Below are 27,153 nucleotides of genomic sequence, written 5' to 3'. Positions count from 1 at the left end.
TGTTCTAATCTTTGCTATAGAATTATTTAATTATTATTTTGATTTGATCAAATAAATAATTATATTGATTCAAATGGAATATTATTATATTCTTTGCTAGCACCAAGAATATAATAATAGTATGATAATTGATAATAGTAAATGAGATTTGAGAATAATTAGTTATTCTATTTGTAAACTTGAATTCTAAATTTGGATGATTCTGTTTCAAATTGAGTTATGATATGATTCATAAATTTGAAGGATTCAGATTTAGAATTTCAAGATATGATTTAAATTTGAATTGAGAATCAAATTTAAAATCAGTAACAAATCTCATACTATATATATGTATGCCAAGAGTAGAAGAAAGTATAGAGAATAAAACACAAGGGTTTTATTCCTTTATCTCTACACACATAAATGTATGTGAACCTGATTCTGGGAGAATTTTATGGCGTGCAAAGAGTTGCAAGAGGTTTCTCAATTTAGATCAGATATCCATTGGTCAAGGAGTTGACAGCAAAGGTTGTTCTCGGTGTGGATACGCATAGCGCCTTCGTACCATCGAAGGAGAAAGTGATTTTTACTAAAGCGTCTAAAGGTATTTAGATCTGATCTATATATTGTATATTATTGGAATAAAATTTAAACACAAAAATAAATCTTTAGGATTACCTTCTTTTCTTCCGCTGAGTGTTATGAACACATGGTAATCCTTCAATAATACTAATCAAGTATCATAATTCCATTAAATAAAGGTTCAAGGATATACGATCATATATATATAAAAGCCAAGTTTTATTTATATATATATATATATATATATATATATATATATATATATATATATATATATATATATATATTTTTAATAGCTTTGTTAATAATTTTTTTTATTATATATACATAATGAACTCATTTATAATAATAATAATAATAATAATAATAATAATAATAATAATAATAAAAGATTAACTTAATTTTGCCTATCAAAATATTTTTTAATAAATAATTCAAACTAATAGAATAAGTTATAATTAAATTAAACTTCAATAATCATAAAATTCAATTTAATTATTTTTGTTAAAAAAGTTTTTTTAAAAATAAAATTTCAACAAATATAATAATTCATAAATAACTAATTATTTAATTTTAAAAAATTCAAAATGTTACAACTCAATTAAAAAAAATATAAAGACTTAATAAAAAATTTGATAAAATTATAAAAATTGAAAAAATAATTTAACCATATACTTATTATTATTGTTGTTGTATTTATTAGTTAAAGAAGAGAGAATAGAAATTAATATGAAATAGTATTGACAGTAAAAAGAGAACTAGCTAAGAAATACAATAAATGTTCATTAGAATAGAATTACAAAATTATCTAACATTATACTTGATAAATGCTAAAATAAAGGGAAAAAAACTTAATTTAAAACAATATGTGTTGTATTCGTATACTAACCTCCACATTTTAATAATTTTAAAAATTGAAAAATAACTTATTTTTGAAAAAAGATTGAATAACCTTTTTTTTTTTAAATTTCTTTTGACTGCAATTTGCGCATGAACATGTCCGAGTATCCATTATCCAATCACAGATCAAAGGAAAATGGCAAGGTAGTACCAATAAAATATATTTTATAAGAAGACAAAAGAGGTTTAAGGTTTTGACCGTTTTGTTGCCAATCAAAACAGAGAAAGAAAAAAAGGAGGGCTGTGTTTCCAAAGTTGACTCACTTCTAATTACTCTTTAAGTCTTATAAAGCTTCTTCACTTTATCTTCTGTATCCTCTGTTTCACTTCCAAATCATTTGAGAGAGGGTGATATTGATTATTAGCAGGGCAAAATGGTTAAGAAAAAGGAGATGAAAAAGGAGATCTACAAGTACAAGGTGTTGAATTTCTTGACCAGAAAATTTGAATTGAAAAAGCAAGAACCATCTTTGGACATTAAGGAAGCATTTCACATGTTTGCAAAAGGTGGGGAATACATGTCAAATGATCAGCTTCTAGGGTTCATGTTGGAGCATCAAGGTGATAAGAACTGCACCTTAATGGATTTGGAGGTGGTTTTGTTGCAAATTGCTGGGAATTCCAACACTACAAGTAGGGAACAAGGGCTCAGCCTCATGGAGTTCATCAATTTTCTGCTTCTTGATGATTTCAATGGTCCATTGAAAACTGAGGTATATGATCTTTTATCTTTCTATGTATATGTTTGAATTTTGATGGATCAGATAGATGAGTGAATTAGAAAAATTTTGCAAGCCTGTTATTCATCTGCATTAGTTTGCTATTTTAATTGTTGTACACTATAGTAAGAATCAAAGAATGCCGATGCTCCTTGTATTATATATTTATATGCTAAACTAAATATTTAAATTTTTATTTATTACAAATTTTATATTATAAAAAATTTGGTCAATTAGAATAAGAAATTACTCTTATAAATCTAAATCATCTATAAAAAAACATAGTAGATATATGATCAAGATATGCCTAAGTAGTAAGGCGTATATCACTCTTGACTTAATAGGAAGCGTTTAAGTAACATAAGAATACTACATTGTTATCCGATTATATACTTGTATTTGTAAGACTCCAAAACTAGTGAATGGTTGGGGAAACATTTTTGCTGGTGTGACGGTATATAATTGGATATCTACGTACTTTTTTGTTCTTTTTATACATTGATAGTATATGTAAAAATTAAATTCTTAGTTTTAATACTTTTTAACTTAACCATGTTTTCAATGTACCATGCTATGTTTTCCACTTGTTGAGAGAAGTGCAATATCACAACTTTCAGAGAATGGAATGATTTATTTATTGTAGGACAAAATGTTGCAACCTAACTTGCAACAAAAACAAATAATGTTGGTGTGAATGCAGAAACAAATGAGCTCTAAAATTTCTAAGAGTTACATAAAAACAAAAATCAATGATAGAACAAAACTTACATGCTTAGCTTACATAATTTACTACTTTGCTTATTATTAGTATTATTGTGTTTTACTGTTTTCTATAGCCTTTCATAATGGATTTGCTCTGAGGCATGGTATTTAAGGTAAATGGTTTAACTTCTTTCTGATAATGTATAAATCATATGACATTTCAGGTTCACCATGATATGAGTGCTCCCTTGTCACATTACTTTATGTACACTGGACACAATTCCTATCTGACTGGGAATCAACTCACAAGTGATTGCAGTGACAAGCCGATTATTGAGGCTTTGCAACAAGGAGTTCGAGTGATTGAACTCGATCTGTGGCCATCTTCAAATGAAGATGGTATTAAAGTAGTTCACGGAAGGTACCATAAAAACTGATCTTGTGGAGTTATTAATGTAGTAAAGGAAGAACAAAAGTTCTTATATTTTTGTTTGATGAATTTCTTGTCATAACTGAGCAGGACTCTTACCACTCCAGTTTTACTAACCAAATGTCTGGAATCCATAAAGAAATATGCTTTTGTCAAATCTGATTTTCCAGTGATACTAACTTTGGAAGACCACTTAACATCAAAACTTCAGGCCAAATTCACAGAAGTAGGTATTCTTTTTGATTCATTCCCACCTAAACAAAGAAGAGAGAAGAAAAATAAAGAGAAAGAGAATTCATCTAATCATCTAGTTAAATAGGGAGCAATTCTTAGCTATTGATTTTTCATCATGGATTTAATCTTTGTTCTTTATGTCTATGAAGAAAGCAACTCAAATATTTGGAGACATGCTTTATTATCCCAAGACAGATTACTTGACAGAATTCCCTTCACCAGAATCATTGAAAAATCTAGTTGTTATATCCACCAAACCTCCTAAAGAATATGCTCATTCTAATAGTGTTATGGACAAGGGCAGCAATAATAACCATATGCAAAATGAAAGCGAACCGTCCTCCGGAGAAGAAGAAGAATTATGGAACGTGGAATTGCCAGATTCCATGGCTCAATTGACAACTGAGGAGAATGTGAGAGAACCATATATATTCATTTTTTTTTAAGAAAAAGAAAATCGATTTGCTAGTTTGTTTCATTTATGTTTGTCTTTAATGCATAGCAGAATGTAAGTGATGAAGACACAAATATATGTGATTTCAAACCAAACCAGCAAAATGCACCTGAATACAAACACTTGATTGCAATCCATGGTGGGAAATCAAAAGGTTCTGTGAAGGATCGACTGAAAGCCGATAGCGAAGTAGTTAAACGGCTAAGTTTGAGTGAGAAGAAACTCAAAAGTGCTTCTGAATCTCATGGAAAAGACATTATTAGGTATCTATCAAACTTAATTCAAGATTACTTGTAGCTGAAGATTATTCTTATTTCTGTAACTGACTACTTGATACTCATTGTTATGCTTTGCAGGTTCACACAGAAAAATATACTGAGAGTCTATCCTAAAGGAGAACGCATCAAATCCACAAACTTTCGGCCGCATTTAGGGTGGATGTATGGAGCTCAAATGGTGGCATTCAATATGCAGGTTAGAAAGTTATGTCCAATCCAAAATGCATGAGAAGCTAGTAGAGAACCTTATGAAGCATAAGTTTCTTCTTTCGGCATTTTGTCTATTTTCATGCATTACTTATGAATTAGTATGATTTCTGGGTTTGATTTATGATCAGTCATATTATGATATGAATCTGTCCAAAATGGTGTCAAGGAGTGTATTGTCAAAAGCATAACTTCTTAGGGATAAAGTTCCAAGAGTTTGGTCCAACAAATATCAGAATTCACATCACCAATTTTCATACTATGAAAACTACTGGAATGTAAGCCTTTTCAGTCATTCAATGTTTGTTTTTCGATAGGGGCATGGCAAATCGCTATGGCTGATGCAAGGAATGTTTAGAGCAAATGGAGGATGTGGTTATGTTAAAAAGCCCGAATTTCTGACCCGAAAAAATTCACATGAAGACGAGTTTGATCCTAGAAGAACATTGCCAGTGAAGCAGATATTAAGGGTGAGTGTTAAGTTTATGATTCCTTCTATAAAACAATAAAATTTGGTTATTTCATGAAATCTTAACATTTTCTTGTTCAAAACAGGTAAATGTTTACCTAGGTGTTGGCTGGAGATCCGATTTCGGTGCAACACACTTTGATCTATTTTCTCCTCCAGATTTTTACACCAAGGTCAGTTTCATAATTCTCAATGTCTCTTAGTAGCATAACTGATATTTCACCATTAAAATTTAATGCTATGTTTCATCATTGATCATGAATATTGTTGTTACTAACAACAAAGTTTTTTCTTTGATTATTTCATCTTTTACTTTGGACTATAAACCATTAGATACTTATTTATGATTAGAAGTAATCAAAATTTTGTGACAGGTATGTCTTGTTGGGGTGCCAACTGATTGTGTAAAGAAAAGAACAAGGGTAATCAAGGACAATTGGCTTCCTGTTTGGGATGAAGAGTTTGAATTTCCTTTAACAGTTCCTGAGCTTGCTTTGCTGCGGATCGAAGTAAAGGATAAAGACAAGGGGAAGGATGATTTTGCAGGGCAGACTTGTTTACCAGTATCCGAACTACGACTCGGATTCCGGTCGGTCGCCCTGCATGACAGGAAGGGAAAGAAATTTAAATCTGTGAAGCTTCTAATGAGGTTTCAGCTTGAAATATTTTGAATGAATTGTAGGCACATAGTTTATCTAAATGTACTATGTAGTCTTAGGTTAGGATGATTGAAAAGAATGTTGATATTTAACAATGAAAACAATATGGTAATATACTAATATATTGAATTTGGATGTTCTTGTTCATTAAGATTTTGTCACACATGATTGCTGTTTATTTGTGTACTTGTCATTTGTCAAATAATGGATAATCGATGTATAACTGAAGGTTTTTACTTTTTTTCTTTAACTGTGTAGCTTTCTAACATTTATTGTCACACAACAAAAAATATGAAACAGCTTTTTCGCCATTTATGGTAAAGAAGTATTCAAGCTAGCCCACCTGACCTATATAGCATGGCAGATTTTTCATATTTTTTTCTTGGTTACCAGAACCATAATAGAATTTTATTTAGGATCTCACGTATATTTTTCAAACGTTTCACCATTAAATCAATCTTAATGGCTTCAATGATTTCTCATATAAAACAAAAGAAAATGAAGGGTTGTTCACCGATTGGATCGGAGGAAAATGAGTGAATTTGAGTGGACATGAACCAATTTGAACTGATTAAACTCGAATTGAATCAGTTTTAGATAATCAAATACTTAATTAAAAATAAAAGATAAAAAAATAAAAAAAAATTCTATAAATAATATGTAATAATAAAAAAGATAAATAAAGAGTAATACATCATCAAATTTATATTTAAATAAATATTATAATTTGACACTATCTAAATTTTGAAGTTTAACAAAATTGTATATATATAATGATATTTTATTTTTAAAACTAATATTATCCTATTCGAGTAATTGAGTTATAGTTCGGATTTCAAAATTCCAAAACCAATATTTAAATTGATTAAAGTCGAATTTTATTAGATCTGACTTAATTGTACTAAATTATCTATTAGAAGTAGATATAAATTAGGTCAGATTAATTTTAGTAGGATAAAAGTTGCGAACACTAGATTGAAAATTTTGATAGAAGAATGTCTCATGATTTATCTAAATCATAATTTGAGTTTCCAAATTGAATAAACAAATTCTGTATATTAATATTATGTGTTATAAAAGGCATTTAAATTTAATAACAAGTGTAAAACTCATATGAACTTAATTAAACCAGTGTTATTTTGACTCGTAGATAGTCAAAATCGTCTTTCACTCGTTTTTTAAATTGATTTCCAAATTTTTTTTTAAATCAAATTGGTCCTTTAAAAATTTTAAATTAATTACGTTGATTTTTTATTTTTTGTTTTTTTTTTTAACCAAAGATAAGAAAGTCGAACCCACAACCTTTAATCTCTCGTATTAATCTTTCTTTACTTAATCAATTTTCACAAATCTACCCCCAATTCAACTATCTATTTGTAAAAATTAGCTATGATGAGAACAATCTTTCTAGAACACTTTCATTAAAGTTGTTACATAGACATAAAAGAAAAAAAATAAATTAAACTTTAGTATAACCATATATAACCTAATTAGATATAAAATAAAATAATTAACCATACTACATTTATAAAAAAAATCAATTATTTTTATAAAATATATATTAAAATTAATTAAATAACACATAAATATATACAAATAGTCAAATATATAACAACTTAACCTATAATATTTTTGTTAAGAGTAGACAATTACACACACACGCATAACCCAGACAGAAACACGCATGTCAAAGAAAAACACGCAAAATGGAAACAGCATCGCGCTTCAACCGGCTTCCATTTATAGTCTCTCTTTCTCTCTGTCTCTCTCTCTCTCTCACAAAAACACATCCATATAATATAACCACCATATTCACTGCGGCAGCAGCAGCAACAATAAACAACAGCTTTGATAGAACGACAGCGTTTCATCGCGATGGCCACCCACACATACACCTACAAGCAATTCAGCTGCTTCAACAAGACCTTCACCAACACCGAGCCCGGACCTCCCTCTGACGTCCTCCACGCCTTCCACTCCTTCTCCTCCGCCGGCGCCACTTCCATGTCCGCCGACAACCTCCTCGCCTTTCTCACCGATCACCAGCGCGAACCCCAATGCACCTCCGACGACTCCCTTCGCATCATTCAATCGCTCAAAGGAGATCACAAAACCGACGACGGACTCACCCTCGACGACTTCTTCCACTTCCTCCTACGCGACGATCTCAATGCTCCCTTCAAATCGGAGGTCACTTCTTTCTCTCCACCTCTTTCTTTCCCAAAGAAAAGAAAAAAAAAATTGTTAGGAAATATTTTTTTTTCCTTACACAATTTTTTAACAAAATACTCTGTTACTAACATAACATTTTATAATAAAATAATTAGTAATTTTTTCGTTAGAATATAATCAAACTTATTTTTGACGCTCTACCAAAAAACTTATTTTTGACGAAATAATTAAATATTTTTATGAATATTAAATATGTATTTTATGCGATAGCTAATTTGTAACTAGCATGAAAATTTTCCGCTTCCTTTAGGATATCAGAAAACTTGCATTATTAAATGAGTTAAATTTAATAGAATAATAATGTAAATATTTTAGTACAAGATAAGATACAGTCAAACTTTTTTTTTCTTCCTTTTCTGGAGGGACATACTTGGATGTGCTTGCATAGTGCATTGAAGACTAATCCGTATTTTTACTTGTGTTATTGTTGATCAATAAAACAGAATTTGGTGAAGCAAGCTAAGTTTTCTGGATCATATAGGATAGTAGGATACTGTTTCTGTTGTCTGGAGTGATTGGTTGTTATTTACGCTGTGGTGCTTAACTAATTAACTGCCCCATGTTACGTACCAATGGCTTCAGAGTTCAGATCAGAGTGTCTGTCACTGAAGTTTCTTGTTTAACTTTAATTCAATCAGAAATTGTCTCACATGAGGATTTTTCTTTTTTCCCTGCTTTGTTTTCCTCATTCGGATGAATACATATTTTTTTTCCCTGGTTTTCAATTATCCGAATTTTCATTCAATGCCTCCTGTTCCCTATACAAAAGAAGCAGAGAAAACAAATGAGACAAAGATTGGTGAAATATTAAAGGACTACAGAAAACTGGGGCCCATGTAAACCACTTTGAAAAGAAAAATAATAAATGTGCCACCCTTACTACACTTGGGAGTATATCTTCTTTTTGTAATAGAAGTTTAAAAAAGTTTGTAATATTAAGAAAACAAGTTTTTAACTTTTTATTATTAAAAGAAGGTATAACATTTTGATATATATATAAAAGTAGTGCAAATAATACATTTCTTATGAAAATGATTTTAGCTTCCTTCCTAGCCTTTACTTTTGGTTTCATTTCCTTAATTTCTTTGTTGCTTGGCCCACTGGCCACTTCTTTTTCCTTATCCTTATCCTCATCAGTGACAAAATTGACATTGCAAGTTATCAAATATCTTACTAACATTCATGAATTTGTGACTTGTGAACAGTACACCATGTATGGTCCATATCTTTTGATTGTACTTAGCTTGTCAGACTGAATTTAGACAAAATTACTTGCTAAACAGTAAAAGTAATTTTAACAATTATAATGCTTGGTTTTCATCCCCCCATAATGCTTGGTTTTCATGCCCCCCCCCCTCCCCCCTCTTTTTTTTTCTAATGTTGGGGATGACATAATAGTTTTTCTTTTGAGTAATTCCAATAAGGAATAGTTAGAGAAATGAGAAATTAATAGCACCCTTAAGAGGTGAAAAGATTATTGCTTATAGACAATAAATATGCATCTGCAGTGTTTTCTTGCTTATATCTCTATATTATTAGTTCAAAATCCATATTATCCTGGAAAGAATGAGGTTTGGAATTAGACTGCAATGTTGTTACTTCTGACTTCTGAGCTTGTATAATTGTTTAAAATTACTGGTTCATTGTCCTTATCTTTGTTAAGGTTAAATTTATATAAGAAGGCAAACAGAAAAAAAAAATTGTAAACTAAGGAAAACTGGTCTATAACTATAAAAGAGAAGGTCGTTTAAGTGTTTAAAGGTATGTTTGTGAGTTTTGATTTTAGAAATAAAGGAAGCGAAGAGAAGAGAAGGGTTTAAAGTATAAAAAATAGATAAGCTTTACGTTTTAGACTCTCCCCTTCCTTCCCTTTCCCTCCAAATCAGAACTCGCAAACACACCCTTTGTCTCTTATTGACAGATGGAATGATGTGATATTCCAGGTACATCATGATATGAATGCTCCATTGTCACATTATTTCATATTTACCGGGCACAATTCCTATCTGATTGGGAACCAACTAACCAGTGATTGCAGTGATGTGCCAATCATAGATGCTTTGGTACGAGGTGTGCGAGTGATTGAACTTGATTTATGGCCGAATTCAACTAAAGATGATGTTGAGGTTTTTCATGGAAGGTGCAAGCTGATCCTCACTTCAATATTGTAAAAGTTGGAAGACTATTTCCTTCTTATATTTTTATCTTGCCGTTTTGTGAGATACATGATTGCAACTGAATCAAATTACTTCATCAAATTTTACTGTGTTTCTGCAGAACTCTTACCACTCCCGTCTCACTAAGGCAATGTTTGTGGTCCATAAGAGAGCATGCTTTTGTTACATCTAAGTATCCTGTCATTATAACTTTTGAAGACCACCTTACTCCTGATCTTCAGGCTGTAGTTGCAGAGGTAGGTATCCATTTTGAGAAATACTTCTTGAACATAGTCATCGTCATAATTCGGGCTTGTGTATTGGTTGGGTGGATTATGTTTTGGCATAGAGTACAATGAGCTATGTTAAAATAGTACTACTTCTCCACTTGTGCTTCCTACTCAAGGATGAAGTTCATGTCCCTATTTTGTTACGAACTGAATGTGAATTTCGATCTTCATATGTGCAGATGGTGACTGAAATATTTGGGGAACTGCTTTATTATCCTGAGACAGATTTGCTGTCTGAATTCCCCTCCCCAGAATCGTTGAAAGGTCGAATTCTCATATCAACTAAACCACCAATAGAATATCTTGATTCCAAATCTTGTGACGACGAAGACAAAAAAACGAAATCAGCTGACAAAGGATCACAATCACCAGATGTTACTAATAAAGTGGAAAGTGATGACAAAGTGAGTATAGAGATGAAGACTTTGGTTTTTCTCTTTGGTAGATCAAGGGAGCTTTTATTATGAATTTGAACTGCCTAAATGCCCCAGCTACTGAAGTGGTAGTTTATTTATTGAGTAAATGTTCTTTTCGATCCTTGACCATTTGTCAAGAACCGCTTAGACCAGTTATTTGGATAGTTGGGGACCGATTAGGAATTTTCAAATTATGGAGGGGGCACTTTGTCCTTTAGGCCAGGGACCGGAAATGACATTTCCTGTGATTCATTTTGTCAGGATGTGGAAGATTTGAATGAAAGTGATGAAAAATCATACAAGGAGAGTGCACCTAAGTATAAACGTCTGATTACAATCCATGCTGGCAAATCAAAGGGTGATTTTCAGGAAGACTTGAAGGTTGCTGGTAAAGTTAAGCGTTTGAGCTTAAGTGAAAGTAAACTTGAAAAGGCTTCTGAATCTTTTGCACCTGACATTGTAAGGTAATTTTCGAAAATGTTGTGCTCAATGTAAATTCAGTTATTTCAAGTTAGATAAGTTTATGATATTTATGTTAGCTATGGTAGTTAATACAGTTAGAGTAGCTTTAGCTTAGGCATTAGCTCAATTAGCATAACTTGTATATAATGATACCTCTTGTACATTCACAAGGGTGGTGATTCTTTGTGCTTCACCACCACTTGATACCGTTTCTGCATGGTATCTAAGCCTATCCTGTGTTTGTCAGTTGGATCATACATACATGTCTAGTCATGTAAACTTCACGATTCAAATATCCAATCTTTAGTGTGAGGAGGGCTTATTAAAAGCCTCATATTGCTCAAAGATATGATCTCATTAATGTTGAAACATGTTAGAGAATATTCTTTTCGTCACCTGAGTTAACTTTTGAGGTTGAGTTTTATTTAATAATATAGGAAGTGTTTCAAATATTCAAGAAATATTGGTATTCTAGTGGCTTTAACCATTAATCTCTATAATAAAATATATACATGATTGATATCAATAGCTAAAAGCCTGAAACTACTTGAACACTAGTATTCCTGGAATACTTGAAAATTTTTCAATAATATAACTGTTTGTAACCCCAAAGCTTATAGTTGCTTTTTCTTTATGGTTTAGACCAACCAAAAATGAGACGTGTTTCTTTTTTTTTTCTTTTTATTAAATTCTTTCTAGGTTCACCCAGAAGAATATTCTCAGAGTGTATCCAAAGGGAACACGCATAACCTCCTCTAATTACAAGCCACACATAGCATGGACGCATGGAGCTCAGATGGTTGCATTTAACATGCAGGTTTGGACTTATACAGTATCTATTTTCCACTCTAGTGAACCGGTTTGGGCTTAGCATTTATTACGTGTGTACGTACATTTATTTCTATCATGCATTTGATAATTGTGATTACGATTACCAGTAATGATAATTACCGGTAATCTATATTGATTTCCTTACTCGTGTGCGCTAGCCAGATAAAAAAAAAAAAAAGCCTGGTACACAAGCATCTCTTGTTAACACAAAATCTGGGGAAGAGCCACATTCAAAGGGTCTAATGTACGCAGCCTAAGCTGACAATTACATCAGTTGTTGTCTCTATGGTTTGAACCGTGATCTTGAAGTCACACCGAGACAACTCAACAGTTGCTCCAAGATTCTACTTTCATATTTTACATTGAATAAGCTACAAATGGACCAAGAAAGATTTGATTGCTGAAAATTCTAGTTATAAAGATGTACACTAACTTGATATCCATTAGTTCGACAAAATTATCAAATTCTTTTATGTTTTTTAGCACACCCTTTTGTAAATTATGTGATATTGTAACTTGTAAGATTCTTCACAAGTCACTCAATTTTCAACAGTAACGCTGAGTGCTGACATCTGTAGCTTCCTTCTTCATTAGGGGCATGGCAAATCACTTTGGTTCATGCAAGGGATGTTCAAAGCAAATGGAGGGTGTGGCTATGTGAAAAAACCTGATTTTCTTGTCGAAAAAGGTCCGAATAACGAGGTTTTCGATCCTAAAAGAACATTGCCGGTGAACAAGACATTAAAGGTGATGGAAATCAATTAATTCCTTTGTTTCTAATACTTGGTGACAACTATCATCTGAAAAATTACTTTACTACTATCTTCTGAAAGTCTTCATTCACCCTTTAGGTAAAAGTCTACTTGGGGACAGGTTGGAGCTCAGATTTCAGCCTAACGGACTTCGATTCCCATTCACCACCAGACTTCTATGTGAAGGTATGAGTTTGCTAATTTGACTATACTCCAAATTTTGGAACACTAATCAACCAGCCACAGTTGAGATAGTTGAACATTTGTTTCTTGACTTTCTGTGAAAAGATCGTCTGACACCGTAGTCCATATACTTCAACATTGATAAATGAAAAATGTTATGTGTATCTTTTCTATAGATATCGTACCAATAGTCAAATTAGTCTCTAGAAGATGAGATATTGTTTATATTCATTTTTGAAAGATTTTTTTAATTAAATTGGTCCTTCAAATATTATGAATTAATCATATTTGTCCTCTAATTATTTCATTAACAATTTTTTTTTAAAGATTGATGCTATAAAACGTTAATTGATAATATATATAACACCTAATATATCTAATTAGATATTGACTAAATATATTTATAAAAAATTATTAATTTAGTCATTTTCTTTAATTACAAAAATCCTATTCCCAATATGACCTAGTGACTAAATTGATAGATTTTTTTAAACATATTTAGTTAACGTCCAATTGAACATGTTATGTGTCATGTTCATGTATACTCTCAGTTAACATCTTATATCATCAATCGTTGACAAAAATTGTGAACAGAATAACTGAAAGACAGATATGATTAATTCCTAATTTTTAAAAGATCAATTTGATTGAAAAAATTTTTAGAAACAAATTTAAAAAATGTCTTATAACTAATTTAACTATTAACCCTACCGTGCCAAGTCGCACTCGAACTCCCGTTGAATGAGGCGTAGACTCAATTTAGATTGAGTCCACATCTCATCTATCCGTGAATAGACTGTGACTCACCATGATATCTCATACTATATTTGCATAGTATGTGATACAACTTATTTACCTCATCAATCACATTAAAGTAATTTAAATAATTGGTGTTGAATGAAAAAATAAATACTTAAATAGTCTAATAGTCAATTTGACATCTTAGAATATAAATCTAGATAATTTTGGAACAAAAGAAATTAAAAGATAAATAAAAATTTATCCAAAATGTAGTAATTTTGAGCTAATTTGAAAAAAGAAACCGTACTCAGCTGTAACCAAGCATAGGTGGTACTTTGCCAACAGAGGCAACAAAGACACAACTTATCTTCCTTTTTTTCATTTCCATTTTCTACGTCTTTGTATTCTTTATTACGAAACACTTCTAGTTCTAGACATATAATTTTGAGTACAAAATCTTCAAAAATGCTATTTGTGCATCAAAACTCAAAAGTCAGTCACCAAATTAACCACTTTGTATTTCAAATGGCTGGTGTTTAGTGTACACGTTGCAAAATTTTAGGTCATCATGGCTAGGTTTCTGAATAAGTAATACATAATACATATTACATTTAACATCTTTTTAACCAATTTGTAACAGATTGATATTGCTGGAGTACCTGCTGATAGAGCGAAGAAGAAAACAAAGACAATTAAAAATAACTGGTTTCCCGTGTGGGAAGAAGAGTTTGAATTCCCATTAAGTGTCCCAGATCTGGCTTTGCTACGTATACAAGTTAAAGAAGAAAATAGAACTGAGAAGGATGATTTTGCTGGCCAGACATGTTTGCCAGTCACAGAGCTCAAGTCTGGATTTCGTTCAGTCCCTCTCTATGATGAAAAGGGCGAGAAATATAAATCTGTCAAGCTTTTAATGCGGTTTCAATTCAAATGAATTATTATATAATATATAATAATGACCATATAGTGATAGATATCGGATATGTTATTCATGATTGTTTATCCTTCTGATCATTTTACATATATAATAGATATATATTCAGGGCATTAGGCAGATGGATTGGTTTTTAATTAGTGTGAACTTGACCTTTTTAGGCATATATTTGATTGACAGATAATTGAATTATTTTGAAATGTTACGTGGAATTTAGTTGGGATCGTGAAGAGTAAAATTCATATTTTTTCCGAATAAAATAAGATTATAGAATTATATAGATGGTTAAAAAAGCAAGTTGATATGGTGGTAGTTTGGAATTTTAGTCAAATTAAATGTTAGCTAGTTGTAGTAATATGGAGGTCCGGTAGCAGAGGAGTATCGGAGTTTTGAGTGGGATAAGACGTGGATGGTTGTGGTTTTATGGGGATGGAGGAGAGAAGATGGAGTTGATGATTCTCAAAGAGAGAAAGAAAGATGGTGTTGGAGGAATATTTTATTTTTGAGTAAAACTTAACTTAATTTTTGTCTATTTTTATGAAAAATAAAATATTTATTGTTTAAAAAAAAAGATATTTTGGTCTTTAATTTTTTTATTTTAGGATAATATGATTTTTTGTCAAAAAATTTGTTAAATAATAACAAAAATTAATTTTATGGAGATTTTATTTGTAATTTATGGAGGTTTTAAACTCTCACAAACTATTAATAAGATTATTTTTGAAAAATTCTTTCATCGGCGGTGATTAAGTTGATAAAAACTATTGTTGAGAATGATGTCGTAAAAAAAAGTAATTGCAGTACGAAAATCTTTTAAAGAGAAAAAATAACATGGAATAAAAAACAAAATAAGATAGCATATATTTGTATTAGTGATGATGACAGTAGAGGGGATAACGATAATAATAAAATATGGTTACATAGTAGAAGCAGAAGTGATAATGATGAGGATTGATGGTAATAAGTGGCTAAGAGAAGGGGGGAAGGGGGGTTGAATCTTAACTTCCTTTTTCGCAGAATATTACTTTTACCTTTTCAACAAACTTGAGGAGATATTTTCACTTTTGTCTCGTAACAAATTGAGAGACATTTTTCATTTTATCTCATGAGTAACAGAAACAGAAACGAGGTAGAGAAGAAGAAATGATACCAAATATATCCTGATTTAGCTACTAGGTGCAATGTAGCCTACATCCAGTCTCCATCACAATAATGATAGAATTTCACTGTCTTTTTCAATATTACAAACGTCAATTCTTCCCTAGGATCTACCCATCCTATCTGGGACAAATCCAGATTCTAACCCCAATCTGAATTTGACTTGGACTCAAACCAAGCTTTCAACTGCAAAGTGCTAACCCAACTTGTAAGGGAATCCCCACAAGATCATGACTCACAAAAGAAAGATGTACAAAGAAATTCTGAGACATCTATAGCTTTTTCTCTAATTTTGTTCACTGTCTTTTTCCTCTCAATGGCTTTTTCTTACAAACCTCACCATGTTTTCCTTTTACCATGAGACTCAGACAGACAAAACTAAGAAAAAGAAAACTAAATGAACATCATTGAAGGAGAAGAACTCAGGCAGCTTTTGGGTAGCTATGACGCCTATCAGAACTCTGTGCTTTTTCACTTACTCTCGTTGATCTCAACCCTTGGCCGTTCACCCTTAATATAGAAGGAAAAGCTTCTAAGTTTGAAACCGGTTTAACCAACCCAGCAACTTCTTCTCCAACCTTAGAGTAGCAGTGGTTCGAACAGAGAAGAGAGAGAGAGAGAGAAACCAAATCTGTTTGCATGTACCTCTCTCAACCTTTTTCATTCATTTTCTTCAATCTTGGTCATTGATCTTGACTTTGGCCCCAAGAATTGATTCTGACCATTGATGAGCATCTGATCCAAGGTGGCTTCACGTTCTCCATGGTTTCCTTTTCCATGTATGAGAGCTTGGAGCCTTTCTTCTTGATCCTCGATGATGCACAAATGAAGAAACAAACTTTTGTTGAGCTTTGACCAAGGGAGCTTAGCAACTAGACTATAGCCTTTTTTCTTGCTTTGATTTGGCAAAAATCCTTTTGTCTTTTTTCAAATCTAACCTCTGAAATTTCCATTTCTTTCTTTCTTTTTCTTGGATGAGTTTCATAATTTGACTGAAGCAAAAGAGAAGAGAGAAAGAAGAGAGAAAGCTTTTGGTGAAAGCTATGAGGGAAATTAAACTCAATTGAATTCCAAGTCCCAATAAACAAGAAATGAAGACTTTGCAATGTGAATTGGTACTTGGGAAATGTGTCACTTTAACTAGGGGATTAGGTAATTGAAGAGTGAAGACTTTGCAAAGTGAGACCCATTGATTTTGAGATCACCGTATGGACTTTAGGAAGGTTTGGGCTAATTTGATTTTCTTTCTTTTAATATTCAGCCACTATTTTTAAATTAATTTGGTATAGGGCTGATTTTGTTCATTAATTAAATTGGGCTTATTTAGCTTTTAGCCCATTATTGAAAATTAAGTTGCTTCCCTGCACACTTAACCAAAATCATCAAACAACCTATTGGAAATAATTAAATGAATACTTAATAATAATTTTAATAATTTTTTAATTTATATTTTAATAATATTTGATCATCATTTCAGTTTTCCAAACTCAACAATCTCCTCCTTGGTGACAAACATTATTAAAACTGAATTGAAGGAGTTAGGTTAGAGAACTTCCCTTTGAAGATTTTGTAAATTTCTTCCCCTTTCTTTCGTTCAATGTGCTCCCCTTAATGTCTGCTCGATTAACAAAATATTCAAGAAAGCAAAAACTCTGTACAAGCTCCAAGGGGTTCCTAAAGGATAAAAATTTCAAGGATTGAAACCTTTAAAACCGAGCCTGATTTATATAGGGGATTACTTATCAAACACCTTAAGAACAAGGGATAGATGTAACCAATAAAACAGAGCATAAATTTTTCAAAACAACCAACACAGGGTGCTTAAAACAGGGCCAAATCAAAACATAAAATAGAACACTGTAACAGGGTACTAAAATAGGACAGCCAATCAAATGAAATAGAATGAAACAACACAGTTTTAATTCAGCCCTTCTTTTTTCTTTTTCTTCCCATTTTGTCATCAAGGAGGGTTACTTGTAATCATAGGAGAGCAAACAATGCAATCCATAATAGTTCATGCATAAAAAAATAGTATCAAATTTTAGTACAGGCATCCAAGTCAAATGAAAAATAGTTCAACTAAGTCAAATTCAAAGAGAGCAAAATAGAAGTGCATTCATCTGTAGCGGCAACAGGGGACAAACTTAGGCATCAGAAGATTCGACATCAGATTCCAGAATATCCTCTTCTTTCTAGGAATGATCCATGTCCTCATCAGTTGAATCCAGATGTTTGATGAACAAACTCACCCTTTCATGGGATTTCAGCCAAGCTTTCTCATTTTGCAAAGCAAGTTTTCTAGCTTCTTTGCTAGATTTCACCATTTGTTTGGACATGGTTGCAAATTCTAAAAGAACCTCTTTGATCATTCCAGAGAAAAGATATTTGTTAGAGTCAGAGGTTCCAGCAGCAGAGAGAAGGCTTTCATCTTCACTTTCAGGTAAAACAGAGGCCTTAGTGCCTTTTACCTTTTTGCCTTTAACATTTTTCGGTACTCCACCTCCTTTGATAGTAGATACTCGATTCTCAACAGGCTCATTACTTAAATCAACATCGAAGTACTCAAACACACAAGTCAGAAACACATCATAGGGCAAGTTACTCTTTTTATCACCTTTTACACAATCCCACATATGTCGAATCATCAAATCAGCAAAAGAGATTGGATCAGAGTTCAGGATGGCATAGAGCACTAGGGTGTCATAGACAATCACCCTCTGATAAGATCCACTCTGTGGCATGATAATGTGAGTAATAATACGGTGTAATAGACCCCTAACAGGTCCAAGGACTTTGTGTGTGAGAGTGATTCCGTCCATTGAAGAAAAATTTTCACAAACTCGAGCCAGGACATCCTAATGGGTGATTCCAACATGGTTGTCCCACTTTTCATACATGAATACCCTGACCCCTATGTCCTCATACTCCAGGGCAGCACTTATGGTTTCATTGCTCAAGGTGAAATGAGTGTTTTTGACAAACGAATGAAGTTCACCTTCGTGAAGAATCAGGTTGGCATAGAATTCACGAACTAAATATGGATAAACCAGTTTTCTAATTTTAAAAATGGGGGACCATTTTAAATCATGAAAGTTGGATTGAAATCAATTCCTTTAACAGAAATGGCTTCAAGATCAACAACAAATGAAGCACACAGTTTTCGGTTTGCCAAAACTTGAGTGTGAAACTCATATATAGGCTGCACAGGATACGAAGCGATAGGGATCATAGAAAGAGTGAGATTTACCATATTTGTTTTTGAAATCCAGTGAGTCTAGGTTGGGGGGCTCTCGGGTATTCTGAAGAATAGAACATCTAGTTCCTCGAGAAGAACGTTGAGAAGGGGCAGAACGTCCAGATGGGTGTGGAGTAGAGAGACGAGGTGGTGAGGAACGTTGTGGATGAGGAGATGGAGGCTTATCCTCTTCATGCATGGGCCCTTTACCTTTCGTTCCTTTTCCTTGGGAGGAAACTGCTTCCTTGCGTGCAGATGAACCCTTTTGGTGAATGACCTTACGCACCATTGATTCAGAAGAATGAGATAAACGAGAAGAAGAGGAGTCTGAATGGATATGAATGTGAGTGTGTGTCTGGGGTTGTTTGGATGAAGAAGTATTTTTGGAGGGGATTTAAATTTGGTTACTCCTTTTTGTGGGTAAATTCTTTCTCATTTTGAAGGAGAAGAAATAGAGAAAAAGAAGATAGAAAGTGGCGAAGAGGAAGGATGGTAGAGAGAGATGAGGTGCCAACCGCCATTAATGTATAGAGGGGGTTTCTCTTTTAAAGCAAAAACAATTAATAAAACAGTTTCAAAACAAATAGAATTTTAAAATTAAATTATGGTAACTGAAAAGACTTGCCATGAAAAGTTGACCTTGATAAGATCTTAAAGAAGAATGATGTGAAAATTCGTGAAAAAAAAAATTTTAAATCAAATAAGTAAATTATGATTTTTAAAATAATGAGCCCATATAACAAAATTTGTCTTACACAAGCCCAAAGAATACTGTAACAGACTTAGGCTTAGAGTACCAGATTTCTTGGACTTGATTAGGCCTTCCTCCTTTTTAAGAGTTCCTCACTTGTCCAGTTTTATTTTCCTGCTGTCTACGAGACAAAAACACACAGAAACTAGAAAATTACCATTTATTCAACAGAATTAAAATCCCTCATTCCCAGATTTGTTCTCAGCATACAAAATCTATCTTCATATAATGGTTTAGTGAAGATATCAGCCAGTTACTCTTCAGATTTTACAAATTGAGTATTAATAGTACCCTTTTGCACATGTTTTCTAATAAAATGATATCTTACTTCAATGTGCTTAGTTCTAGAGTGCAACACAGAATTTTTTGAAATGTTTATTGCACTCATATTGTCACAAAACAGGAGAATACTATCAATTTTCAGTTTGTAATCCTCTAATTGAGTTTTTAACCAAATTAATTGTGAGCAACAAGCAGATACGGAGATATATTCAGCTTCAGCCGTGGATAAAGCAACAATGGCTTGTTTTTTGCTTGACCACATGTTTAGGGAATTTCCAAGAAAGCAACACATTCCCGAAGTGCTTCTTCTATCCACTCGATCTCCCGCATAATCTGCATCACAATACCCTACTACACAAAACTCATTAGATTTAGGATACCATAAGCCAAGATCACATGTGCCTTTTATATATCTAATGATTCTTTTAACGGCCGAAAGATGAGACTCTTTTGGGTGAGATTGAAATCTAGAACATACACCCACACTTTGAATAATGTCCGGCGTGGAGGATGTAAGATATATGAGAGATCCTATCATTCCTCTATACCTTGTTTCATCAACATCTTTGTCATTTTCATTCTTGTCAAGTTTAGTGTTTGGATGCATGGGAGTTCCTATTGGTTTGGAATTTTCTAAACCAAATTTCTTGATTAATTCTTTGGTATATTTCCCTTGGTGAATAAAAATACCACAAGGAGTTTATTTGATTTTAAGACTAAGAAAGAAAGTTAATTCTCCCATTAAACTCGTTTCAAACTCACTAGTCATTAGTTTTCCAAACTCTTCACACAATGATTCATTTGCCGAACCAAATACTATGACATCCACATAAACTTGAACAAGTAAAATATCATCATTAGATGCTTTTATGAATAAAGTAGTATTGGTAGTAACCCTTTGAAATTCATTTTCTAATAAGAAGGCACTAAACCTTTCATACCAAGCTCTTGGAGCTTGTCTAAGGCCATAAAGGGCCTTTGAAAGTTTAAAGACATGATTTGAAAAATTTTTGTTTTCAAAACTAGGGGGTTGGGCTACAAATACTTCTCTATCAATGAAACCATTTAGAAAGGCACATTTAACATCAATTTGGAATATTTTAAAGCCCTTTTGGGCAGCATAGGCAAGAAGCAAACAGATTGCTTCCATTCTTGCTAACGGGGCAAATGACTCATCAAAGTCATTGCCTTCCTCTTGATCTTAACCTTGAGCCACTAGTCTAGCCTTGTTACGAACAACACACCCATCCTCACCCAATTTATTTTTAAAAATTCACTTAGTACCGGTTATCTTTTTATCATTTGTGTATGGTACAAGTGTCCAAACCTCATTTTTCTCAAATTGGATTAGCTCTTCTTCCATGGCTTTTACCCATGAGGGATCTTTAAGAGCTTGCTTTACATTGAGAGGTTCCAATGGGACAAGAAGGCTACGTTGCCTGTTTCCACTTGCTTCTTGCTTGAGGATCTAGTGGTTATTCCTTGTGAAGGATCACCAATGATGAATTTATGAGGGTAATCCTTCAAAAACTTTCATTCACGTGGCTTTTGAGAAGAGACTTTGTCTTGAGTAGTTTCTGATGAGTTCACTGTTCTAGATTCTCCTACTCAGTCAGGAGACAAAATAAAAATGTCTCCTCCAATTTGACGAGCCATTTATGGACTGTCATTTTTCACAGTTGGAACAGATTTGGGATTTGCTTGATTTACTTGAGGACTTGCTTCTGCTTCACTTCCTGCATCATCATCTAAAATTGCACTGAGTATGGAGTTAGCATCACAAAAAGATACATGTATGGACTATTCAATAGTTCTATGTTCTTTAAGGTAAACTCTATAAGTTTTGCTAGTGGTTGAATACCCAACAAACATACTTTCATATGATTTTGGATCAAATTTTCCAAGGTTTTCTTTGTTGTGAAGCACAAAATATTTGCATCCAAAAATATGAAAGTACTTAAGATTAGGGGGAGTTCCTTTCCATAGCTCATAGGAGGTTTTCTTTAAACCTTTCTAATTATGGTTTTATTTAGAATTTAACAAGCTGTATTTACAGCTTCAACCCACAAAAATTTTGGAACATCATTTTCACAAGGTATTACCTTAGTCATTTCTTGAAGACTTCTATTTCTTCTTTCAACAACCCCATTTTGTTGAGGTGTTCTAGGACATAAAAGGTTGTGAGCAATTCTAAATTCATCACAAAATCTTTCAAAATCTTGATTTTCAAATTCATTTTCATGATCGCTTCTTATGTGGGCAATTTTTAAATTCTTTTCATTTTGAATCTTTTTACAAAGAGAAAAAAAGGCATAGAAAGCATCATTTTTATGAGTCAAGAAAAGAACCCATCCATATCTTGAATAATCATCAACCACTACCAAACCATAGTGTTTTTCTCCCAAACTTTGAGTTCTAGTGGGACCAAAAAGATCAATATGCAACATTTCTAATGGTCTTTTAGTAGAAATTCCATCTTTGGTTTTAAAAAAGATTTTACTTGTTTGCCTAATTGACAAGCTTCACAAGTAATATTTTTGTCAAATTTAATATTTAGAATTCCTCTAACCAGATTTTTCTTAACAAGCTTAGAAATTTGGTACATGCTAGCATGTCCCAATTTCTTATGCCAAAGCTATTTTTTTATTCAATAAAGGTAAAACATGTTATTTTTTGATCTTTTAAGTCCTCTAGAGTAAGTCCATACACATTGTTGCATCTTTTTACCTCAAATAAAATATCACCCGATTTTTCACAAACAACCAAGCAATCCAATTTTCTAAAAATAACCAAATATCCAAGATCACACAATTGGCTAATGCTCAGTAGGTTGTGTTTCAATCCATTAACAAGTAAAACATCATTTATGAAGGAAGAGAAGTTCTTACCAACTTTACCTATGGCCACTATTTTTTCTTTACTGTTATCACCGAAAGTTATAAATCCTCCATCATACTCATCAAGCTTGATGAAGAATGTAGCCTTTCCGGTCATATGCCTAGAGCATCTGCTATCCATATACCACATGTTGTCTTTTCTACTCTTGGATGCTAGGCAAACCTACAAAAAATACTCAAGTGACCTTAGGTATCCAAATCTTTTTGGATTCTTTAATGTTAAACCATCTTCTTTGGTCAAGACCATTGTAGTTGCCTACTACCTTGTACACTTTGTCTCAAATCATTCTCTCACTCATGAAACATTGAATTGAAAAATGCCCATTCTGATTGCATAGTCTACAAAATCTTTTAGGTTGCTGATTTTTTAAACTTGTTGGATTTTGAAATCGTATGTCATTCGAGGTAGAAGCCATATTGGAAAAAGGGGATTTTTCAATAAACTTGTCAGATTTCTTGTGAAAATCCAAACTAGCTTTATCACAGAGAGGTTTTTGACTAGCCAAAAGTTGATTCAAATTTTTAAAACTTTGAGCAAAGTTAGCTAGGTCCTCGTTTAGGCTTTTTAGCTCTTTATGCAACCTTTCATTTTCCTTAAAACAATTTAGATATGTAATCCCAGAATGTTGTTTCTCACAGCCTTTAATTTCAGCCTTTAACTGCCTGTTTTCTTCAACAAGATCAACAGCGATTTCAGTTTCCCTTAATTTATCTTTGAGAAAACTATTTTCTACCTTTAGAATGGTATTTTGAGATTCAAGTTCATATTTTTTATTTAAGATGAAGGTTTTCAGTAGTAGGTTCAATGAAACGTACCTCTTCAGTTTGATCGGCCATGAGGCAGGTTTGGGGTTTAGTCTTAGATTCATCCTCATCTTCAGAGTCATTCTCCAAGTCTTCCCAAGATGCCATGAGTCTTTTCTTTTTTTTTCCTTTTTGGCTTGTCCTCTTTCTTCAGTTTTGGACAGTCAAACTTGTAGTGCCCAACTTCTCTGCAGTTGTGGCAAATGACCTTGCTTAAATCCTTTTTTTGTTTCCTTGAATTACCTCCTTTGTTTCGTTCCTTTTACTTCATCATTCTCCTGAATTTCTTAGCAAGCAAAACAAAATTATTGTCAGATAAATTATCACTGGATTCATCATCCAAAGGTTCAGTGACAAATTTGAGAGCAACTCCTTTCTTTTTTGTATCCCTTTTTAAATAAGTATTTTCAAAAGCAAGTAAATTTTCTCTCAGATCATCATAGGTCATTTCATCAATGCCACTACTCTCAGCTATTACTATAGCCTTGGTTTTTCACTCTTTAGTGAGACATCTCAATATTTTTCTCACAAGCACAGATTCTGAATGTTTGGTTCCCATAGCATCTAAGCCAGTGATGATAACGTTGAATCTTTCAAACATTTCATCAATTGTTTTTCCTTTCTTCATTGAGAACAATTCATACTCTCTGTTTAGCATGTCTATTCTGGTTCTTTTGACTTGGTTGTGCCTTCATGAGTAACTTAAAACTCGTCCCAGATTTTCTTTGCTGTTGTGCATCTTGATACCCGTCAGTATTCCTCGAAGCTGATAGCACAATTAAGCAGGTTGACAGCTTTGGCGTTGAGCTCTATTTTCTTCCTGTCATCATCATTCCAATCAGCCTCAGCCTTAGAAACAATCACACCATCAGCTCCTGTTGTGGTTAGGACTTGTGGGCCTTCCAAAATTATCTTCCAGACTCTGTAATCCACAGATTGAACAAAAATCTTCATTCTCTCCTTCCAGTAGCTATAGTTCTTTCCATTGAAGAACGGAGGTCTTTTGCTTGATTGTCCTTCTGTTAGAGTATAGGCTACCACATTAGAACCACTGTTATTCTCCATCAGGATCTTTTCTCCATCAGGATCTTTTCTCCAAGCTGCAAAGCTTGATCTCTTTGAGACCAAGCTCTGATACCAATTGATGGTAATCAGTGGCTAAGAGAATGGGGGTTGAATCTTAGCTTCCTTTTTTATAGAATATTACTTTTACCTTTTCAACAAACTTCAGGAGATATTTTCACTTTTGTCTCGTAACAAGTTGAGAGACATTTTTTATTTTGTCTCCTGAGTAACAGAAATAGAAACGAGGCAGAGAAGAAGAAATGGCACCAGATATATTCTGGTTTAGCTATTAGGTGCAATGTAGCCTACATCCAGTCTTTATCACAACAATGATGGAATTTCACTATCTTTTTCAATATTACAAACGCCAATTCTTCCCTAAGATCTACCCAATCCTATTTGGGACAAATCCAGATTCTAACCCTAATCTGAATTTGACTTGGACTCAAACCAAGCTTTCAATTGCAAAGTGCTAACCCAACTTGCAAGAAAATTCTCACAGGATCATGACTCACAACAGAAAGATGTACAAAGAAACTTTGAGACATCTATGGCTTTTTCTCTAATTTTGCTCACTGCTTTTTTCCTCTCAATGGCTTTTTCTTACAAACCTCACCATATTTTCCTTTTACCATGAGACTTGGACAGACAAAACTAAGAAAAAAAAAACTAAATGAACATCATTGAATGAGAAGAACTCAGGCAGCTTTTGGGTAGCTATGAGAACTCTGTGCTTTTTCACTTACTCTCGTTGATCTCAACCCTTGGCCATTCACCCTTAACATAAAAGGGGAAGCTTCCAAGGTTGAAACCGGTTTAACCAACCCAACAACTTCTTCTCCAACCTTAGAGTAGCAGCGGTTCGAACAGAGAAGAGAGAGAAAGAGAAACCGAATTTGTTTGCATGTACCTCTCTCAATCTTTTTCATTCATTTTCTTCAATCTTGGCCATTGATCTTGACTTTGGCCCCAAGAATTGATTCTGAGCATTGATGAGCATCTGATCCAATGTGGCTTCACGTTTTCCATGTTTTCCTTTTCTATGTATGAGAGCTTGGAGCTTTTCTTCTTGATCCTCAGTAATGCATAAATGAATAAACAAACTTTTGTTGAGCTTTGACCAAGGCAGTTTAGTAACTAGACCATAGCATTTTCTTTACTTTGATTTGGCAAAAATCCTTTTGCCTTTCTTCAAATTTAACCTCTGAAGTTTCCATTTCTTTCTTTCTTTTTCTTGGATGAGTTTTAGGATTTGACCGAAGCAAGAGAGAGGAGAAAGAGAAGAGAGAAAGCTTTCGGTGAAAGCTATCAGGGAAATTAAACTCAATTGAATTCCAAGTCCCAGTAACCAAGAAATGAAGACTTTGCAATGTGAGTTGGTACTTGAAAAATGTGTCACTTTAACTAGGGGATTAGGTAACCGAAGAGTGAAGACTTTACAAAGTGAGACCCATTGATTTTGAGATCACCATATGGGCTTTAGGAAGCTTTGGGCCAATTTGATTTTCTTCCTTTTAATGTTCAGCCACTATTTTTGAATTAATTTGGTACAAGGCTGATTTTGTTCATTGATCAAATTCGGCTTGTTTAGCTTTTGGCCCATTATTGAAAACTAAGTTGCTTCCCTGCACACTTAACTAAAATCATCAAACAACCTATTGTAAATAATCAAATGAACACTTAATAATAATTTTAATAATTTCTAATTTATATTTTAATAATGTTTGATCATCATTTCAGTTTTTCAAACTCAACAAGGATGAAGAAGGTAGTGATTGTAATGGTCATAGTTGGTTATATTGTTGAAAAGAACTTTGTGAGGGTTTAAAACCTGCACAAATTACAATAAAACTCCCATAAATCTAATTTTCGTTACTATTTAACATATTTTTTAACAGAGAATTCGTATTGTTCTAAAATAAAAAGATTGAAGATCGAAGAGTTCCTTTTTTTTGGGACAAGGGACGTCTTATCCTTCGTAAAAATGGATATACAAGGTTGAGTCTTTACTCTTCATTTTTTATTTTTTTTCTTTTGTCATTTTCATATGTCTATGTATTTTGTTCATTCTCACCGAACACGAGATAGGAACAATTTCTAAATTCTATCTATAACCAAATACTAATCAGAAATAACAAAAACATTTTGGGTCTCTTCTACTATATTTTTAGCACGTACCAATGACACTCCTCATATCTTTTACTATAATTTGCATAAAATCTGTCTCGCTCTTATTCGTAAGTAGTGAAAAGTTGAACTCTAACTCATTCTCGTCTCTGCGGGTATCCGTTCCGTTCGTATAATTATTAAAATTCAACAAATAAAACTAAATTTTAAAATTTATATTGTTG

At 32.9% G+C, this 27,153-nt stretch overlaps 2 protein-coding genes across 8 annotated transcripts; both read left to right on the top strand.

Moving 5' to 3' along the window:
* Nucleotides 1-1,598: 1,598 nt before the first annotated feature.
* On the top strand, nt 1,599-5,760 carry LOC112785208 (phosphoinositide phospholipase C 6). 2 transcript variants are annotated; one of them, XM_025828654.3, is made up of 9 exons: nt 1,599-2,174; nt 3,107-3,303; nt 3,403-3,538; nt 3,696-3,959; nt 4,052-4,263; nt 4,357-4,474; nt 4,803-4,955; nt 5,041-5,127; nt 5,329-5,760. In XM_025828654.3, the coding sequence occupies exons 1-9, from the start codon at nt 1,836-1,838 to the stop codon at nt 5,623-5,625; spliced, it is 1,803 nt and encodes a 600-aa protein (XP_025684439.1). In that variant the 5' UTR covers nt 1,599-1,835; the 3' UTR covers nt 5,626-5,760. The 2 variants fall into 2 exon arrangements, with proteins under 2 accessions (XP_025684439.1, XP_072085919.1); XM_072229818.1 differs by lacking the exon at nt 3,403-3,538 and having other exon boundaries at nt 3,833-3,959.
* A 1,466-nt stretch (nt 5,761-7,226) lies between these two features.
* LOC112783320 (phosphoinositide phospholipase C 6) lies at nt 7,227-14,822 on the top strand. 6 transcript variants are annotated; one of them, XR_011878622.1, is made up of 9 exons: nt 7,227-7,803; nt 9,789-9,985; nt 10,123-10,258; nt 10,471-10,695; nt 10,969-11,171; nt 11,869-11,986; nt 12,554-12,747; nt 12,852-12,938; nt 14,317-14,822. XR_011878622.1 is itself a non-coding variant. In XM_025826224.3 (9 exons), the coding sequence occupies exons 1-9, from the start codon at nt 7,784-7,786 to the stop codon at nt 14,608-14,610; spliced, it is 1,347 nt and encodes a 448-aa protein (XP_025682009.1). In that variant the 5' UTR covers nt 7,227-7,783; the 3' UTR covers nt 14,611-14,822. The 6 variants fall into 6 exon arrangements, 5 of the variants coding, with proteins under 5 accessions (XP_025682009.1, XP_025682007.1, XP_072085917.1 ...); XM_025826224.3 differs by having other exon boundaries at nt 9,875-9,985; nt 12,595-12,747; XM_025826222.3 differs by having other exon boundaries at nt 12,595-12,747.
* Nucleotides 14,823-27,153: the final 12,331 nt, after the last annotated feature.

This window comes from Arachis hypogaea, chromosome 20 (assembly GCF_003086295.3).
Source record: "Arachis hypogaea cultivar Tifrunner chromosome 20, arahy.Tifrunner.gnm2.J5K5, whole genome shotgun sequence".
Lineage (NCBI taxonomy): Eukaryota > Viridiplantae > Streptophyta > Magnoliopsida > Fabales > Fabaceae > Arachis > Arachis hypogaea.
This window is presented reverse-complemented; position numbering and strand designations above follow the sequence as displayed.